Source organism: Heteronotia binoei, chromosome 1, assembly GCF_032191835.1.
Source record: "Heteronotia binoei isolate CCM8104 ecotype False Entrance Well chromosome 1, APGP_CSIRO_Hbin_v1, whole genome shotgun sequence".
NCBI classification, from domain to species: domain Eukaryota; kingdom Metazoa; phylum Chordata; class Lepidosauria; order Squamata; family Gekkonidae; genus Heteronotia; species Heteronotia binoei.
This window is the reverse complement of record NC_083223.1, coordinates 114,118,307-114,132,238: the sequence shown is the minus strand read 5'-3', so window position 1 is coordinate 114,132,238 and position 13,932 is coordinate 114,118,307. Positions and strand designations below refer to the sequence as shown.

The window sequence follows — 13,932 nt, the reverse complement described above, 5'->3', positions numbered from 1 at the left end:
CTTACAACCCCCTCCTCCCATCGAACAGTAAAAAAAGTAAGACAATGAATAGCAAAACCCCATGTCTCAGGTCAGGCAGATATAGGCACCCCACAAAACTCCAGTGCCCAAATCCAGAATAACTTTCTGTGTGACATAACTCTGTTTGAGATATACAAGTCCAGAGCTCTGGGCCCCTTTAGCTATGTATTATTAATTGTACTGTTCCTTGGAGACCAACCAGTGACTTTCCAAAGATCCACCATGGGCTTCATGTACTTGGACATAGGTCCAGATCTATCTATCAGAATGCCCAGTCTATCAAAATGCCCACTCTGGCTCCAGTTATTTAGTAAAAAAAAAAAATCAATATTTAAAATCTCAAATTACAATACCCATCTTTACATAATTAATAAAACTAAGCTTGCTGATGGGGTGCTGTTTCCTAACGTTTTTCATCGAGACCCTTACTGTCATAAAGTCTCTAAACAAGCCTATTTGATGTGACATTAGAGCTATCAAAACCTCCAACTTGGTTAGGTGAAACAAATCTTTTGACATGCAAAGGTTAATTTGTTAGAACTTCAGTGAGACAGCAGCTGTGAAGAGCAGCCCCAGGGCAAAACTGAAAGGCAGCCTGACAGTTTCTGCATGCATTCATATCACAGTATAGTTATCCGTTTTGTTGCTCATTACAAATATTATTTTTGTGAGGCAAAAAGCAGTATGGGTCCTAGCTGGAGTTCACCGTAGCCTATAGATGTATCAAATACTTGATACTGCTCATTTGTCATTTTGGTTTAATATATACCTGGTGTTTCCTTCCACTGCAGTCTCTAATAACAAATAGTTTCATAAGTTTATGTTTAAAAAGTACTTTGTCTATGTAATACCTTTTGAAGTGTGTTTTTGTGTGGTGTTTTAAAATGGCATGGTAATTTTTGTGTGGCCCTAAAATTATAGAAGCTTTTTCAGTTACTACTGCTCTGAAGCTTCTATGATTTTTAATTCCACAAGTTTCTAATTTAAGGCAGACTTCAAAAATGTTTGTTTCATTTTCTTTTTTATGCCTCAATGATTACAGTCCCTATAACTGGTAAGTATATGAGAAAAAACTATGTCAAGCTGCCAGTGAAACTATTTTTGTTGCAGTGGCTTAATGAGAAAAGCATGATATTTAAACTGACTTTGACATGTTATTCATACTATTACTTGGTTTAATGAGGCACACACACACTGAAATTAAAAACTCTTGTGATGGTTTAAGGAGCTGGCTTATTTACTTTATTGTAAGAACATGATTGCCCTTCCCAGCATATTAATTTGACTGATGCTTAGTGTTCCATGTTGGAACCTGTTTTGGTATCAGATCCTGTAATAGGTTAGTGCAGTCAAATACAAATCTGTTTCGTTAATGGAAATGGATCAGGTTAGGAGGAGAAGGTTCTCAAAACTGTAATTTAAAATTAGAATCTTCTAATCACTGATTATATCATCTGTATGTTTTTTTCAGCATTTAGCACAATAACAATAGAAGCTGAGAACATTAGTATATAGACCTTTTGCCTTCAAAGATCTGTCATGTGCAATAGGACTATCCGTATTTCTCTTCATTTCTGCTCTTATGAAATGGTGTCAGTCAGAGTAACTCTGACCAGAAAGGAATTAAGTTTTAGCTTCATAATGCTAGTAAGGTCTATTCTAGTATTCACCTTGACAACATCAATCTGTCTAATAATTATTTTAAACATGTGCTTATCTAAACAGAGCAGGATTTCCCTTGATATAAAATCAGTAGTTCTGTTTCATGTCCGAGGCTAGCCTGATCTTGTCAGATCTCAGAAGCTAAGCAGGGTCTGACATAGTTAGTATTTGGATGGAAGACCATTAAGGAAGTCCAGAGCTGCTACAAAGGCAGGCAATGGCAAACCACGTCTATTCATCTCTTGCCTTGAAAGCCCTATGGGGTTATCATAAGTCACCTGCAACTTGATGGCACCATTGTGGTGCTTGAATGGTGGAAAAAAGGTACTTCAGTGGAATCTGTGATGCTAATATGGAGTAGCTTTGGTCATACTGTATTGTGTACAACTGTATTATTACAGTCTCATTAATTTTTGGTTAACATTTTGCTTTTTCAGGCTAATAAATTATATGCAACTTTTATGTGGACACTGAGATGGCTCTGGAAGTGCACATTCAGGGCATGACAGTTATGATGGTTGTCTAATACCTTTAAAATCCTTCACTATTAATTATGGAACATGACTCTAAGAACAGAATATGCACTTGTAGTGTTTTGCATATTATCATCTTACAGTCATCCCATGTGGAGGCATGTTTAAATTGTTCCACATGGCCACTCAGGGTGAGCTGTTTATATGCAATCATTGCCAGAAATTGCTCAAGAAATTTCCACCAGATATCTCCAAAGGTGCATCCATTGTTTTGACAGTTGTAATGTATAAAGTGTACCTAGGTCCAAACAAACATTTAGAACTTTGCTGGAAGCATTTTATGGTCATGCGTAGATAGATAAGTGAATCTGTACAATACTTCAAAAACCCTGAAGCAGTTGACTCCAAAGCCACAATTAATGGAAAGCTATTACATAATCATAAAAAATAGTGGATCCTGTGGAGATTGTAATAACACAATACAACCAGCAGATCCAGTCAAGCTGTGTTCAAAATGTGTTGGACAGTGAGCTTTTTCAGGTTACTCGTGTTGACTAAGGAGGCCAGCTCAAATTGAGAATCAGGCGGTTTTAACTGTGTTCTGAAGATGAATAAACTTGAGTCTTCTGGCAAAGTGTTTGTAAAGAGCAGTATTTTTTTAAAAAAAAACATATATATATATATATATATATATATATAGTTAAAATACAATTGTTGCCTACATGTTTTTTGTTAAATGTGAAATGATAGCACCCAAACCTTTGGAAAGTTCTGCAGTGAGCTAATTTAAAACCAGATTGTAGCTCATATATTTTAAGTTTCACTATTATTGAACTTTACTGTATTCTCTGGGATCTTACAACCACAGATGAGAACCACAGTGCTGCGACAGCAGAGTCAAGTCGCCTGTTAGATGTGCCTCGGTACCTCTGTGAAGGAACGGAGTCCCCTTACCAGACAGGCCAACTGCATCCTGCTATCAGAGTGGCTGATTTGCTGCAGCATATTAACCTCATGAAAACATCTGACAGCTATGGTTTTAAAGAAGAATATGAGGTAAAAATGTCAGTACTTCCTTTTTTTAAAGTGACTGAAGACAGAGAGGCCCTTTGAGATTCTTGTTTGCATTGAGGGTTCTTAATTACAAGAAGATTGAAATGAATGTTTAATGGGATTAATTTTTTAAAAGGATCACTTCTCAATAAGACATTAGTTAATGAAATAAACTCAAAGTGAACCAGTGAGTCCCATTGCTTCAGGCTGCATTACAAAGGACAAAAAAATCAGAGGAGGGCAGTGCAGACTATAGCACAGCCTGCCTGAAAACTGCAATTAGCATCCAAGGAGACATCCTCAGGCAGGGCTGGCCCTGCTGCTAGGCAAACTAGGCGGTTGCCTAGAGTGCCGGGAGGCAAAGGGCGGCAAATGGGGCTCCCCTGGTGCCCCAGGCAAGCACTTAGCTTGCCTTCCTCCCCCCCCCCATGCTGCTGCACCACTATCCCCCTCCAGCCCGCTGCCACCCCTCTAGCCTGCTCCTGCCGCCCCTCACACCCTCTGGCCGGTGACCGAGCTCTACTCGTTCTCCCTCCTGCACTGCTCACCAAACTAAGGCCTGTCGGCTACTCACAGCCCGCACCTGCGCATTTTGTTGAGTCAAAATGCACAGGCGCGGGCAGTGAGTAGCCAACAGGCCTTAGTTTGGCTAGCGGTGTGGGAGGGAGGGAGAGTGAGTAGAGCTTGGCAAACAGCCAGAGGGTGTGGGGGGCAGCGGGCCAGAGGGGTAGCGGCGGGCTGGAGGGGGATAGTGGCTGCAGCAGCAGCAGTGTGGTGGGGGGAGGAAGGAAAACTAAATGCTTGCCTGGGGCGGCAGGGGGCAAATGGGAAAGGAAGTGGAGGGAAGGAGGAGGCGGGGGGGCGATGTGGGGGTACCTGCCTAGGGTGCCAGAGACCCACGGGCCAGTCCTGTCCTCAGGAGCTTGAATTCCCCTTTTCTACCATCCATGGAGCCAACTGTACACTTGGCCCTATGAAGTTAAGTATTAACTATGACTATGGATAACCAAGGAATTGAATTTGTGGTGAAAATCATCTAATTTTCTTATATTTCATCTAATTTTGTATCTGTTGCCATACAAGAAAAATGTGTAAAGTCTCTTGTTAAATCCTTATTTCAAATTCAGATACATGGCCTGTGATTCCTTCTCTTCAGTTGTACACAACTGAATTATTCTTGTTCAGTGGATATCCTTGACAGAAGCAGCTCACAAGAATAATTACTGTTATTATTTATATTTTATGTTAGTGTTCATTAATGATCAGTAAGGTGAAATAAGACAATGTCCCTTGGCAATAAATACAAACAGTTATTTTTACTCTCAGTTCATGGGATGCCCCACCGGTTGTTCTGTAGAATATTTTTACTATGTGATAGCTCACTCAGAAAATACTGTTTTGGCAACAACTCACTTTTGGCCATTAATGGGAACCTACCTATCTTGTATCATTTTTAAAAGAAATGCCAAGTTTGTTTTTAGCAGTATAATGCAAATAATGTCTCCACAGGAGTATTTTATTCACACTTTTACTGTTTTTAATTTTATAGTCTTACTTTATTTGTAATTTTCTGGAAAAATAAGAATTTAAAAAGGAATATTGCTTAAATGATGTCTGTTTCTTTCTCTTTAAAAAGAGTTTCTTTGAAGGGCAGTCAGCTTCTTGGGATGTGGCAAAAAAGGATCAAAACAGAACAAAGAATAGATATGGAAATATTATAGCATGTAAGTCTATAATAGTAGATATTTAATCACATTGACAAATATTGCATTGTAGGTGAAAATACACATATATAATGTTTATGTATAATGTGTGTTTATCTGTCTGTCTATCTATAATGTATGTAAATAATATTGCGTATAAATTTGCTACTTGATCCATTTCACCAGTGCAAAGTGTCCAGGTTTTGTTATTTTCCTTGTGTTAATTTTGCCCAGTGTAGCATCTGATATCATCCAAGGAATGCTCTCTGAAAGTTCCTACTACATGTTAGGTAAAGTTATTTGAGGCCATGAATGGTAACTAATGCATATTCAGAGAACAAGTCTCTTTTCCTTCCCCCTACAATTCCCTGAAGCCTCTCAAAAGTACTCAGCCAAGTGTGACATGGTTCAAGGGGTTGCAGCAAAAAAACGGGGAAACTAACAGAAATCAGTTGTGCAAGCTTTTTCATTTGTACAAGAGTTCAGTCAAGGGGGAAGATTAGGATTTCTGTTTATTCCTGCTGTGACCCATTCACAAGTCCATTAGACCTTACACTATGTTCTCTGTGGTTTTTTTCCTTTTAAATTTTAAATTAACCTTTTAATGTCATATCCCTACCTTGTGCCCAATTTTTAGCTGGCTAGTAGTAATGCACAGCAATGATTAGAATCTAAGAATCCTGCTAATCTCATGAGTAACATTTTAATAGGTAAGATCAAAGCACAAACAAAATTTGATTACAATTTTTCAACAATTATAGAACCTGCAATCATGGCACCATTGGGAAAACAGCTGACAGCTTTGGAGTGAGCTGTCATCGTATGAAAATGCATCAAATAATAAAGTTTCAAATGTTCTTATTGTTTCTTTCATGAGCTAGACATTTTTGTGGGCCAGATTCTTAACTCATCAAAGTCAGATGCTCATCTGCACTTTGAAAGTGATGGAGGCTTCGAAAGATCACTTTCATAGTTAAGTGGAGAAGCAGTCATTCCAATGAAAAAACGAACTGCATCACACAAGGTGTTGGATTGGAGTGACCTGCTGCATACAGAAGCGTACTATCGTCTGATTGCTGCCAGTTCACCTAATTGTGGCAATTGGGGATAGGTATGAACTGCATTTTTGCAGTTTGGTGTGGTTAGTGGTTCAGCAAACCAAACCAGTTTGTATTTTGTGAACCATCTAATCCATTTGGTGAACCATCTAAACACCTGCTTTCTGCTCCCCATGGCTTTTTTGGTTTAAATGGCTCAGAGCTGTTTCTCAAGATGAGCAGAAATTTTCTGTAGTTCATGAACTGCACCAAAATTTGTGGACATTCATGGCAGTTTTTCAGTTTGCAAACACTGCTTTGCAAACCACAAACCAGCCAAAATTCATGATAAGCTTTAGTTCGTCAGCTGTTTCATGTCCGTCCCTAGTGGTAATTAAAAGAAGAGTTAACATATTGTGGGTTGTTTTAGACAGACAGCTAACCATGGCAAGAGGTTGTTCTTTGTTGTTCTGTTTGAAGTTACCATTATGCAGCACGTTGATATAAACCCTTCTAAAGGACTGAACCATAGTGTGCACTGCTTTGTTGGAGAGGACATATTCCTACTTCTCATTCTCTGTTACTAAGAGATGCACATTCCAGTATCTGTGGATGCTCCTAATCTAGTCCTGAAATATGTTGAGCTTTAGTTAATGTAGCATTGCTCTCTTCGTAGATTAAATAAGTTTGTTTAATTGCTTAATCTTTTGAATTTGAGGAGAACTGTAAGAAATCAAAGGTAGAGGGGGTAGAAGTTTAAAAACCTAAAAACTGTAGATGTGTACATCGTGGCTATGGCCTATTTAACATCATGCCCTCTCCAACTGGCAATGTAGGCCTAAAAATTGTTGTTGTAAAATTGTATTTTTAGAAGAGGGAATTTGTGAAAGAAAAGGAGAGTTTTAGGAAGAGAAAAAAATATAGGATTTGGAGAAGGCTAAGGGAAGGGTTGGAAAGAGATTTGAAAGTCTCTGAAGAAGAAATGGTGTAACTCCCTCTCACCACTGTCTATTTAATATGACTCAGTCATCATGCCTGCTATCCACAGCTTCTCCTCCCTCGTAGGCCTGTGGGAGGTAGAGGGGAAGGAAAAGCAGCTGCCACAGTGCTTCTAAAACCCAACATGATGTCCCTCTAGGTCTTGGATGGCAGCAGAGCCAGTACTGCCAAGATTTCTCCATGCACCTTGTCAGCAGAAACAAGGTTGTTTGATCTTTCTTCATGTAAGATCCAAATAGTATAGTGCTACACATTTGAAGCCTTCACAGAAGACTGATACCTTTATTTTCCCCTCAAGCTGTGTACATAGAGTTCTTTAATGCCCCCCCTTTGGTATTTTCCATCTATATAGGGCTTAGGGAAGTTAATATTTTTGCTGCAAAGTTGGGGCTCTCCAGGCTTCCAAAAGTTATGCATTAACTTGACGACTGGCCCCACTGCTTTCATGATCAGAATGGTGACAGCCACTTTACTGTTGGAGGGTAAAATCTGGAGGGGATATGAGGAACCAGAGAGGGACAATAGTTCAAATCCTATTCCATACATCAAATCTCTCTCCCTTCTCTGAGCTCTCAGGGACAGTCTGATTTCCCTCCTACCTTTCCCCTGCAGTGATATTTGGTGCTGTCAATGTTCTGTTCTGTTCTCTTCAGACTTTGTTCAGGATTCTTTCCTTTGAGTGAGTTAATTTGCAAAGTCACATTTTCCTGTATACCTGATAAATTCCCTGAGCAGATTAAGGCACAACATTTCCAACTGTGCTAGAGCTTTTGCAAAACATAAGTGCAAGAAAAATACCATGGCAGCAGTTTGTGCTAAGCCACATTTACTCTGTCTCCTCTTGTGTTTCTGCTTGTGCAAGATCTTATTCAGCTAATTTCTGGGCTCCATAAAACATAGGGAAGAACATACTAGATATTGCACTGGATCTTGTGAACACAGAATTTCTCTAAGCAGAATTTTTGTGTTGTCATGTGAACACAGAATTTGCTTGCTAATCGCTGGATTCAGGCCCTTGTCTCTGGGTGTCAGGCCCCATTGAGGTACTTACAACCCACATAGTGATTAGCCACTCTACAGACACAGTGATGAGTGGCTGCTAGATTTGTTCCTTGTAACCTAGCATTTCAATGTATCCTCATCTGTGTCATACTACATATTTGTTTTAGAGGTGAATTTGACCTGAGCCATTGTGTTTACAGATGACCACTCCAGGGTGATACTGCAACCTGTTGAGGATGATCCTTCTTCAGACTACATTAATGCTAATTATATTGATGTAAGTAGATTTATATAGCCAGCTTTCCTTTCTTTCCAGCTTCTCTCTGTGAAACCGTTTTTTGCATGTAATGCCTACAAATTTGAACAAGTTTTTTTTTAATTAAGAACAAAATGTACACTTTCCTTGTTCTCCGTCCTAGTACTCACTGACATTGTTGTGCTTTCTTTCACATCTGACTTTGATTTGGGCTGTAGATTTGGCTGTACAGGGATGTAAGTACCACTATATGTGAATAACAGCATCCTGTTATGACTATTTAATATAGCAAACATTCTGCGTTGCATTTCTCTTCTAATTTTGGTTACTAGATATATGTGCATGCCTCATTTAATCTCATTTATATATCTGGTCTTTTTAATGTTCCTTTGTGCTAATACTTTATGTTTGTAACTTTTTTTAAAGATAGCTTCGTTCTTTAGTGTAGTCATAAAAACCATTAGCTAAACAAACTAAATTTGTCTTTCTAAGAAAAATTCCATTTTGCTTGATTATTATTTTGGTTGCTTTGGTTAGTAGCTTTTATTTTGCATTCCATTTTCATGTGAGAAGCTGGATAGTATGATGTATAGTGTTATTCTTGAAACAGAATGTCCTGCTTATGATATTGGAAGGATTATGGGATAATTTTGGCTCCTTTTTTTAAAGGAATAAACCCATATGATCTTGCTAAATATGCTGAAAAATTTGCCTTCATATTTATTGTTGAAATTTCTATTGAACATTTTGTGGTATATACACAAACATATATATTGAGATACATAATACAAGCTTCCCGATCTCTACTTTTGATTTAATGGAATATTTTCAGATGTTAACTAAAGGAAATTTGTATATAAAAGGAATCGGGTGAAAATGATTTTTCTGAAACTGTGATGAAAAGACGGGATCAGAGTATAACATGAATTAGGCCTATAAATGTGTTATGCTTTGATACAATATCTAGTCAAAGGACATACTTTTTAATGACTGATTTTAGCCTGTGGAAGTATACTGGTCAGTACCCTTACGCCTCTAGGCTTGTATAATAATTTTTCAGGCAGGTCTATTTTATGAAGTTTCTATTACATATACACAATGATGCCCCTTAACATATAACACAGACTCAATGAACATTTTGACAAGATGATTTCATACAAAATTTCTTGAAAACTAAACTAAGCTGCATGTAATAAACCACTAAATTTTAGATAATATTTTTGTATTATTCTCTAACAAGGCCCAAAAATTGATTTTGCTGTTTTTCGAAAAATAGGTTACTGTGACATTCATCAGGGTGCTTATTGTTATGATAATTATTTCCAAAGTCAGTTAATAAAGTAAAATTTGATTTGTAAGAGAAAGGAACAAACGAAACCCTGTTTCTTCCAGAGGTACTTTAAGAATTGAGTTGATCTATAAAGGTAAAAATCATAAGAACAGTAGTTTATTATAGCTTTAGGCCTGTTTATGAAGGTGGTATCTCATAGTTGTGCACAAAGGGAGATACAAACTAGCACAACTAAATTATGTTATATTTTTCAATCTTGTAACATATTGCAAGCAAAAAAATAGGTTATTTATATAACAAACTAATTTCACATGGGATCCAGTTAGTTTGTTGTAATCTGGATTCAATTAAAATGAAGTTATTAGTGTTCAGAAGTATTTAGAGCAATGGAGTCCTTTCATGTATTTCAAAATAGTATTGCAAGGAAAGTTCAATAGCACATATATATATATGTGTGTGTGTGTGCGTGTATATACATGTCTTTACACTAAGTGCTATATAGATACATATTTACCATCTGTGTTCTGGAATCTATTTTATGTAATTGCATAGCACCTAGATTTTGAATCTACACACATGTACACATTGTCCAGCTCTAACATTCAGCTGCTCTGCTTTTATTTATGGCTTTAATATTTTATTATGCATTCATAGTGAAAGTTAGCTTTTGCTGAAGAAGTCCAATTGTTTCACAGTTTGTTAAATTACAAACATAGCTATTTGATTTATGAAAACGGAAGGCAAAATTATAGTTTCACTAAACTAGCTCCTTGCACAAAGTTATGTTAAATGTTGTTCGTTGTGGATTTTGCATACATTTTATTAGAAATTGATCTTTTGATGGTCCTTAAAGTAACCATTATGTTAGGTCACAGAATTTTCATCCCAATCCCAAACATATTTTCTGGAATAAGATCTATTGAATTTTAAAGGACTAAATTCCAAGCACAAAGGGTTGGGAATAGAACATCTGATTGAAACTGTAACAGGCAACTGAATACAGATGACTAATTATCCTTTACAGCTATCACTAGCATATTTTTAAAAGGCTCCTACTGATAAATTTTGCTGAGTTTGTATTCAATTCTACTTTTTAATCAAATTGATGGTCCACTGTGGAAATCAGTTTATTCTTGTTTGTTTGTTTCAGGGGTACCAGAGGCCAAGTCACTATATTGCAACCCAAGGTAAGAGTTTCCAGACTATAGTATAACATAGTTAATAAATAGTGCAATAGCAATTGTTCTCTCCATATAGGAGAAGAATATTGTGCATAATTCACAATTTAATATCTAACTATTATGCCTGGGACTTAGAAAGGTAAACTCTGTGGTACAGTCAGTGTTTGTTAGTGTTGCTGTTTTTTTCATTTTTGCTGCAGCTGTTTTATATAGGATGTTCAGTTGGTGCATATCTGACCAAATTTTAGTAGATATGATTGTACTCTAACCATGCCATACAGCTACCCTACCTGGAAGGGTTTCCCTATTTGAGAATAAGCCTTATATGTGTAGGAAAAAATAATATGTGCAGTGCATTGCCTATGCAGTGTAGTTTCTTGAGATAGCAATGCTCTACATATTCTATGTAAGTGTTACAATGAATGTGGGAGATCTGGACTGGGACAATATACTCTCTTAGTTTCCAGTCCCCCCCCCCACACTTTTCTAAAAGAAATCACCAGACGATCGATAGATGATAGATAGATAGATAGATAGATAGATAGATAGATAGATAGATAGATAGATAGATAGATAGATAGATAGATAGATAGATAGATAGATAGATAGATAGATAGATAGATAGATGATAGATAGAAGCTGCGGAATATGATGCTAAATGTAATTCCTACTTTACTTTCACTGTTCATTTGGTTGTTTTATACTGTCCGATTGCACTGCTTTATCCTGTAATCCTCCTTGAGTCTCAGCAAAAAAGACTATAAATAAAGCTATTTAGATTGGAAAAAGTAAGTTTTTTGATATTATTTTGAGACCACATATAATATAGAATATAATTGAGGCTATCACTTATAGGCCCTGACCTGGATAGCCTAGACTAGCCTGATCTCATCACATCTCAGAAGCTAAACAGAGTCAACCCGGACTAATAGTTGGGTGGGAGCCCACCAAGGAATACCAGGCAGGCGGTAGCAAACCACCTCTGAACATCTCTTTCCTTGATTATCCTATGGGGTTGTCATAAGTTGGTTGCAGACCTGAACAGTACTTTACACACACACATTTATAGAGAAAGCAGTGGAGTATTATGGCACAAATTCTTGCCCCCAAAAAGTCAAAGGTGACAAAAGCTAAAGAGATACATGTACTAAAATTCTTCGCTCATTCAATGGAACAGATTCTGTAGTAAGAAAATCTTGAAACTAATAGTTCAATCAAGCCTGATGTCACCAGAGGTTCAAGATATGTATCATTTACTTTTGTTAATTTGTATCTTTAAATCGATGTCATATTTTTGCTTTTTACAGCTGCAAGCTTCAACTATAATAAATTGTAGTTACAAATAAACAGTTGAGGGTTTGAACCTAAACAACAATCTATCAACAGTGTTTTTAACATTTAAATTTTAATGGGGGACAGACATTGTGGTTATGTTGCAGTTTGCAGATTTCCTGCAATAAATAGTGAGGTGAAGGATGTCCAAAACAGGTTTTGCAGTATTCATAGCCATGATGAATTTTAATATACTAATGATTCAGCCAGAAAAATTTAGTTCTTAAATATTGGTTCTAGAAATGTGCACAAATTGACCAATGAATTGACCAATTGACCTAAATTTACAATGAAAATTGTGTCATTCATGAGCCGAGGTCCATGTGATCTCACCTGCAACGAACCTCCAACACAGCCCTGTAGCTATGAGGGGACCTGTGGGAGCATTGCCCTCAACTTCTGGCAGGCCCGGGGTGGTGAGTCAGGGTCTTGGCCTGCAGTCATGCCACCAGCACCACATGGGACTTTGCCTTGCCTACCCTCCCTGCTTTCCCTGCCACACAAATCACATGTTGGAGGGGTGGCAGAAGCAGCTGCCAGCGTCCTGTGCCATTTCCTGCAACATTTTTCCATAGCACCAAATATCTAGTTTTTAAATTATTTGTGCATGTTTTTATCATTTTAAAACTGTGACTCAAATTGTTTTTTATCATGACTCTTAGCTGCCCAGAGTCCGCTTGCGGAATGGGCAACGTATAAATCCACGGTAAATAAATAAAAGGGCCCACCAATCAGCTAGCCCTTTAAATTGCATGCTGCCCCTCCTATGTACGATGTGAGTGGCTGGGAAGGGAGGGTGACAGTAAAGGGAAGGGAAGGTTGTGCAGGGCACCAGTGGGTGCAATGGCAGGTTGGAGGCTCTGAAGGAAAGGGAAGGCAAGGTTGCACCAGCTGATCTTGGGGCAGCCACAAGAGTGACAGGGAGAGGGGGTGGGAAGGGAAGGCCCTGTGGCAGTTGTGGGAAAGAGGGAAAACCCTGGGGCAAAGAGGGAAGGCCACTGAGTGCCACCCCCCCAAAAAAAAATAAAGACCCTCCAGCTTTCCAAATCCTGGCTATGGGGCTGTTCCCACAACCTTCCATGTGGTTTTTGTAGATTCAGACAGTTCATGGTGGTGTGTGTCAGTGGCATCCATGGCAGACATGTTAGCACAGATCAGTTACAATCATCAAAGCAACAGGGGGATGAACTTCTGCAGCCCTAGAAACCCCAATCACTCCAAAGCTTGACAAGTAGTGCTGGCCATCTATAGGAGAGCCACAGTCTGTTCTATTATATATTCTGTTCACATTATATACCCCCAACTCACATGCATCTTTTTTTTTTTTTTTTTGCATCAGCAGTAGGCATGCCATGTGAAAGTCAGAGGCAGAAAGAGAAGGGAACTGGAAGTAATTCCTAAGTGTGTGCAGTGGGGTTGATATGTTTGGTGCTTAGGGCTCTGAGGAACCTGTCCTTATGGTCATACTGATTCCTCAGCTGAGAACCCTCTTCATTTGGGCTTGTGACCAGCAATTTCCTGGTGGGTAACTGCTTTTGGGGGCTGTAACTCAGCCCTCCTAAATCCAATCCACATCAAACTTGGAGGGCACATAGAGGAAAGTCAGATGGAGACTCACTGCAAGTTAGGCATCTCTAGCCCACAAGGGGAGCTGTTCTACTGCATCACAAACCTTACAAAATGAACCATTCATGTGGCCCTAAAAGCTATGAACTGAAATGAACTTCAATTTTTCCAGTTTGTGCCTATCCCTTACTGGTTCATCCTGATACTGGATACCTTGAAGAGTCTAATGTTTTTGTCTTTATTTATAACTTAATAAGCTAGTGATAATATGCTATTTTGGTTCTTGTCTTAATTTATAACTTAATAAGCTAGTGATAATAAGCTATTTTGGTGAGTCTATGTTGCTAGAGTGCAGC

The 13,932-nt window shown here is 38.2% G+C and overlaps 1 protein-coding gene across 2 annotated transcripts in view; it reads left to right on the top strand.

The window, feature by feature from the left end:
- The window catches only part of PTPRK (protein tyrosine phosphatase receptor type K), a 755,588-nt gene that overhangs the window by 708,215 nt on the left and 33,441 nt on the right, over positions 1–13,932 (top strand). Inside the window, exons 17-22 of one of the 2 annotated variants that reach the window (XM_060239139.1) lie at positions 1,064–1,075; positions 3,025–3,212; positions 4,846–4,933; positions 8,151–8,227; positions 8,425–8,442; positions 10,648–10,684. In XM_060239139.1, the coding sequence (XP_060095122.1) occupies positions 1,064–1,075; positions 3,025–3,212; positions 4,846–4,933; positions 8,151–8,227; positions 8,425–8,442; positions 10,648–10,684 (420 nt within the window). The remainder of the gene's footprint in view (positions 1–1,063; positions 1,076–3,024; positions 3,213–4,845; positions 4,934–8,150; positions 8,228–8,424; positions 8,443–10,647; positions 10,685–13,932) is intronic. The other variant, XM_060239131.1, reaches the window with a different exon arrangement.